General features: G+C 58.8%; 1 protein-coding gene across 1 annotated transcript; it reads left to right on the forward strand.

The window, feature by feature from the left end:
* Window positions 1-2,918: 2,918 nt before the first annotated feature.
* On the forward strand, window positions 2,919-6,172 carry IGFBP3 (insulin like growth factor binding protein 3; the record flags this gene model as incomplete). Its single annotated transcript, XM_077765836.1, has 4 exons — window positions 2,919-3,185; window positions 3,621-3,740; window positions 4,559-4,698; window positions 5,697-6,172. Coding segments are annotated over 3 exons (513 nt in total), but the record flags the coding sequence as incomplete, so codon positions are not given.
* Between the last annotated feature and the right edge of the window lie 266 nt (window positions 6,173-6,438).

Here is a 6,438-nt window from a genome sequence, read left to right on the forward strand (position 1 = left end):
GGGGACCCCCTCTCTCCCCGCCCCTGATGCTGCGTGTGCGGAGACCCCAGGCCCTGCAGGGGAGGGCGCTCGCCGGAGGCACCCTCCGCAGCCACCCTCCGCGCACCGTGTCCTCCGAGTGCGGAGCGCTTGCACACTGCCAAGCGCTTTCGGCAAAACTGGGTCAAAGGTTCTCTGTCTGGGAGGGAGCGGAGACGAGGTGGGCGGTCACGGCCGGACCCAGTACCAAGGAGCGTCTTCCCGCCCTTGGTGCGCGCGCTGCGCGGGAACGTGGGCATGGACTGTGCGACCCACCTCTGGAACGCGGCTCCCGTGTCCCCCAAATTGGGCGCGAGCGCGTTTGTGCCAAGGATGCGGAGGGGGCTTGGGCAGCAGGGATACGGTCGGGACTGATGTGGACTGGGGGTGGGTGGCAGGCACGTGGGAAATGGTGCCCGTCTCTAAGATGGCAACACTGGCACGGACTTGCGGTTTGCAAAGCACTGACGCGTCTCGCGGTGTGCCGAACAGTAAGGTGGGACTCGAATGCTGGTATCCTTCGCGTTCCGGCAACCCGCCGTTCAGAAAAGTGACTCCAGCGTTCCCAGAGGCAGAGAGGAAAGTAAGGGCTGAACCCGAGTTACCACGGCCCGCATTGCCCCCTAGGGCGCCGCGCCAACCCCAGTGCATGGGTGGCCCCAGACAAAGGCAGGTGCGGGAGCTGCGGGGAGTGTGGGCTCCCGGGGGTTCAGTGATGGTGAAGGGAGTGGAATAAGCCTCGGGACTGTTTGCCACTTCCTCTGAAGTGGAAGGGATGGGGTCCGGCCGGTGGGGGCCCCAGAGGACAAAAGCTAACGTTTGGCAGAGTGACCCCTCTGGCTCGGCCGTGGTCAGGCGGGGGGCTCTGTGAAGGACGTCCGTTGTTCCCTTAGAGAAGTGTAAACGGGGTCGGCGGCTGTCGGTCTAAATCTTAGACGGCTCAGTGAGCGAAGTTTCTGCTGCGCTACCGGCCGGGAGGGCTCTGCCCTCCCCTCCAGGCACCAAGCTGCCGGGAGCTAGTGGGCGGGTCCCCCACACCGGTCCCGCAGGAGGGAAGACCCAATATGCAGAACCTGAAATCACACTTGCAAGCAGGGATGAGGCTCTGCCTTTGGAGGCAGGACTGGCTCTGTTCGCCCCAGAGACACAAACACCATTCCAGAATTGGTGGAAAGGCAAAAGTCCAGTTGCCTAAAACGTGCGCCATTTTATCTAGAGAACCTAAAATCGCTGGATGTGTGCCTCTCTGGGGGCAATCAGGTCATTTGCTCTGTGTGCACTTTATTTTCCTAATGTGCTTGCTGGGCATTCAAACAGTGGTCTCAAGTTCTTCTAGACACAGCTGTGCCTCCTCCTTAGGCTGAGGTGGGGGACTACTACTCGGAGGTCTACAGTATCCACTGATGTGTTTTACTGTAAAGCGATAAAAAGGCCTAAGATTTTAGAAGATCCGAGGGGGGAGGTGAATTTAAATGGCAGTCAAGTTAAGATTATCTGTTGCTTCAATGCAGAGGTTTTCTGTTCCTGCTCAGGTCAGCAGGCACGAGAAAGGAAACCCGGGCGGTTTCAGCAAGTACTCAGCTCTTGGAAAAGAAATGCAAATATGTTTATTTACATACTCTTAGCATCCTCTTTGTCCCCAGCACTTCCCTGGAAAAGAAAGGGGAGAAAATCCCTAAGGTTAAAGGAAATTGAAACCAAATTCTACCAGTTAAGGAGTCTGTCGGGCTCCGGGCTAACTGGTGCTGCCCCCAGACGCCAGACTCCTTGGGAGCTTGGCGCCAACCCACCCCCAACTGGGGCACTCTCTTCCCGGGTGAGGAAGTGGAGCCAGGGAGGAGAGAGTGGTCCCCGAGCCGCAGGGGAGCTCACCTGCCCTGGGCACGTCCCACGGAGAGCACAGTCTGTAGGTAGAGGCTGTCACCACGAGGGGTGGGCCCCTGGGCGGCAGGGCACTGGGCAGCCCAGGCGTGGTAAGTTCTGGACCAGACAGCAGCCCAAGCCCCCCTCCTGGGAGGGAGGCCCTGGCACTGCTTGCCAACGACCCATGAGGGGCCTTCAGCGGCCCTCCCTCTAGCAACCCCCACCCCATAATCCAGGAAAAGGATCCCAGACAGCGTGTAGGCTTCGCATCCAAATCCCAATGACACAGCGGACAGTCCAGCACGAGCGTCAGGGCCCCCGGTCGTCTTAATGTTAGCGCGCTGGTCATTAAACGCCACAGAGAGGTGNTTGGTTGCACACGACCAAACACACCCAGAGCCAGGGGACCTGCAGCCTTCCCGAGGGGAACGGGGTTTGCTTGCTGGCGCAGGGCCGCGCTGGAATCAGAAGCCCTGGGGGCTTGTCACCCGCAGATTGCTGCCTCCACCTGGCGCGTGGACTCAGCAGGGTGTTGGGTGGGGCCCAGAGCGCTAGTCCCCAGGCCGGGAGGCTGCCCTGGGCGTGGGTGTAGGCATCTCTGCTCGGCTGCGCCCCCTGCTGGCGAAGGGTCCAGCTGGGCTGGGAGAGGCCATGGCTCCCTCTGCGCTGCTTTGTAAAAGCCTATGGCCGATTCCAGTTTATTTTTAGTTTTTTAAGTTTACTTATTTATTTTGAGAGGGGGGGAGAGGGAATGAGAATGCCAAGCAGGCTCCAAGCTGTTGGCACAGAGTCCCGTGCAGGGCTTGAACCCATAACCATGTGACCATGACCTAAGCCGAGATCAATACTTGAGGTTTAAACAACTGAGCCTCCCAGGCGCCCCAGATTGCGGGCTTCCTGGGCCAGAGCGACTGCCGTCCGCTGCCGGTACCCTGGGATTTAGAGGTTATTTGGAATTGCTGAATGACATGCCGCTTCCCCGTGACTCTGGTCTGCGGTCCGCGGTCGGTTTTGAAAAGACCGCCGACTGTGGGTGACCGTCACATCTGCGTGTCCCTGGCACTTTTCAAGGAAACAGCAGCGAGTCGGAGGAGGACCACAGTGCGGGGAGCCTGCAGGGCCCGCCCTTCCCTGGCGCACACCGGCTGCCGGACCCCAAGCTGCAGACCCCGCACACCAAGATGGACGCCATCAAGAAGGGCCACGCGAAGGACAGCCAGCGCTACAAGCTGGACTACGAATCCCAGAGCACTGACACCCAGAACTTCTCCTCCGAGTCCGAGTCCAAGCGGGAGGCGGAATATGTGAGGGCTCTCCCCCTCCTCAGTCCTCCTCCTCCCTTCCCCCCTCCTCCCCTCTCCCTCCCCCTTCTCCCTCCCTTCTCCCCATCTCTCCCCCCCTTCCCCCTCCCTCCTCCTGGTGGGTGGTGGATGCCAGCCCCAGGCATTCGGTCCCCTTCCCACTTCAGGGATCTCATGGGCTTCTAGGTGGATGACATTGGCGGGAACGCCCCGAATGCCCAGCACAGAGATGGTCTGTGGGGCTGGTGTTCTTTTGTTTGCCGGCTTCTGACCTGTGGTGACTCCGTCCCCAGGCCTTGCTCAGGGGACCTCATGACAGACAGGGAGCCACAGTCAAGTCCTTCTGGGAATGGTGTGGCAGGTCCCTCCGAGGGTGCATGGGGCCGTGTAAGGCCGCGAGTGCTCCCTGGTGACCCATGGCTCCCCACCTTGCCCCAGGGGCCCTGCCGCCGGGAGGTGGAGGACACCCTGAACCGCCTCAAGTTCTTGGATATGCTCAGCCCCGGGGGGATCCACATCCCCAACTGCGACAGGAAGGGCTTCTACAAGAAAAAGCAGGTGAGTGCCACCCTCACGAGCATCCCTTGCTCACTGCCCTGATGCCCAAGGAAGGCAGCCATGCCCTCCCACTGCCCATGCCTACCCATGGGCAGCGCCTCACACCGCCACCCCACCCCGGGGCCCTTGGTTAACTGGCGGCACACAGACCCGGCTGCACCGCATCAGGGGTGACGTCATGAATGACCATTGTAGGGACATAAGGTCGCGGGCCACAAAGCCTCCCTGAGACCCCCGCCCCCCATGCCTGGCAGTGCTGACACACGGGAGGTGTTGTTACTTTAAGCCACGGTCAGTGCGTCTCTGTAGAGCAGGTACTGCATTATGGCCCCACTGGATCTGCAGAACAGAGGCCATGGCCAAAGTGCTTGTGGTCCAGCTTGGGTCCCAGGGCCTGTCTGCCCTGGCCGTCGTTTCATCTTCATCACACGTGTTTCCCGCCGTCCAGTAGGCAGCAGCATCTCTGCTCCCCGTTCATTCCTATCGGTCACTTGCTCAGCACACCCACACTGAGACCCCTCTGCGCAGCTTGGGATGTGGTCTGGGACACGTGCGCTCTGAGATGTGTGCACCCTGGGACGTATGCCCACAGGGCAGGTGCCCCAATCCCCAGCTGTGCCTGCAGGGCCACAGGCTCCAATGTCTACCTGAGGCCCAAGGGACACATAACCGCCCTGGCCCTGCCTCTCTGGAGGACCCACTCCCACATGCAAGCCTGCAACCACCCTGTGCACACGTGGCCCTGAGAGGGCCTCTGTGGGTCGGGATGCCGTGGCGGCGCCTCCCGGGCTCACTGTGTCCCCTGTGCCCTCCCACAGTGCCGCCCATCCAAGGGCAGGAAGCGAGGCTTCTGCTGGTGCGTGGACAAGTACGGGCAACCGCTGCCCGGCTTCGACGCCAGGGGGAAGGGCGACATTCACTGCTACAGCATGGAGACCAAGTAGACGCTGCTCACCACGTAAGCCTGGGGGCCTGGACTCGGGGGCCGCTGCGTTTCGGGAAGGGGGGACAGACCCCTCAGGAGGGCGCGGCCCAGGGAGCCAGGATCTGAGGTCAGGGTGTCTCCGAGGCCATTCCCATCGCTGGAAGGATCTTGGCCACGTTTCATTCACACACACACAATGCGGAGAATTCCAAAAGCGAGCTTTCCCCCTGCAGCTGCTGGTGGTTTTTTTCCACGGACGAGCTGTCCAATCCACACAGACTTGTTCAAGGAACATGCTGCTAACTTAAAGGCGTGGCTGGTTTTTTTTTTTTTGTGAAACACGTGAGGGACATCCCCACAGCCTGTGATGAATACAATTGTAATAAAGTGTGTTCTCCCCTACACAAAAAGGAGATTTTGATTTATTTTTTTAATATTTTATTTATTTCTGAGGGAGAGGGAGAGAGACAGCGTGAGCAGGGGAGGGTCCGAGAGAGGGAGAAACAAAGTTCAAAGAAGGCTCCAGGCTCTGAACTGTCAGCACAGAGCCTGACGCCGGGCTCAAACCCACGAACTGTGTGATCATGACCTGAGTGGAAGTCAGATGCTTAACCTACTGACCCACCCAGGTGCCCCAAAAAAGGAGATTTTTAAGCCATGACTTTGAAGAATGCCCTCGTGTTCGGTACTGTTCTCTCTCTTAATGAACGAGAAAGCCATTGAGAAAGCAGAATATGTGTGTTTGGTCTCCTGGAGAGAAATTTGAGTAAATAGAAGAAATTTTCATATTTAGTTATGTGTTTGTTTCCCTTCAAGTGGGAAAGAAAGAATTCGCGTTTCTGGGTGGGACTAGGTGACTCTGCCAGCATCTCACCTGGGACAGGTGCTCTTTGCTTTGCTGACAGTGTGGGGCGACCTCTCCCCCCCAACCCCGGCACCCAATGCCTGGGTCTCCCAGCTGGTTATCTCGGGGCAGGAACTGAGCCTTTCCATGTGGGGGTTATTTCAACCTGTTTCCTTCTCTGTTACAGTTCGCGTGGAGCTCAGAAACGCCTTATTTTGCACAAGAGATTGCCAAGGACATGATCAGCGTCTGACTACAGCCTCAATTTATATTTCTTTTTGTGGTGAATTGATTTTTCTTGTAACCAAAGTTTAGGAAGAGATGTCTGCAGCGCTAGGGTGCTTCTGGGTGGTGGGCTGGAGCCCCTTCCGCTGCCCGCGGGTCCGTGAGACGCAGCTTGGGCTTTCTTCTCGCTTCCTTTAAAAATTTTTGTAACTCAGAGCCGCCGGACCCCACCTGTCCCCGAGTACCCTCCCACGCGGCTGGCCCTCCGCTCCAAGACCGAGAAAGCGTTGCCCCTGTAGAGCGCACGGTCCGTCCCCACTCGGCCTCTGTTCTGCAAGAATGGGGGACCCCGCGCCCTGCTCTCCGGACATCTGGGCCCACCTACCCGGAGGCGAGGCCCTGGCGTCCTGGCTCCGGCGGTGACGGAGATCTCGCGAGTCTTCGAGTGGCCTGTCCTGGGGAACTAGCAGGGAGCACAGGTGGAAAAGAGAAAAAAGACCCAGAATGTTCTAGGGAGTGACTCCAACGACATGNCTATAAAGACAAAGGATGTTTATTTTTTTCTCTCGCCTTTGTCCTCCTTGGCACAACGTAAAAAGAGTAAAAGCGGTTTCATCACCTACAAAGACGGCTTGTCGGGGACACTGGGGGCACGCAGAGAAGCTCGGGTCCCCGCCCTTGGCCTCGTGCTGCATGAGTCACAC

The sequence above is a fragment of the Crocuta crocuta genome, unplaced genomic scaffold (genome assembly GCF_008692635.1).
Source record: "Crocuta crocuta isolate KB4526 unplaced genomic scaffold, BGI_CrCroc_1.0 scaffold751, whole genome shotgun sequence".
NCBI classification, from domain to species: Eukaryota; Metazoa; Chordata; class Mammalia; order Carnivora; family Hyaenidae; genus Crocuta; species Crocuta crocuta.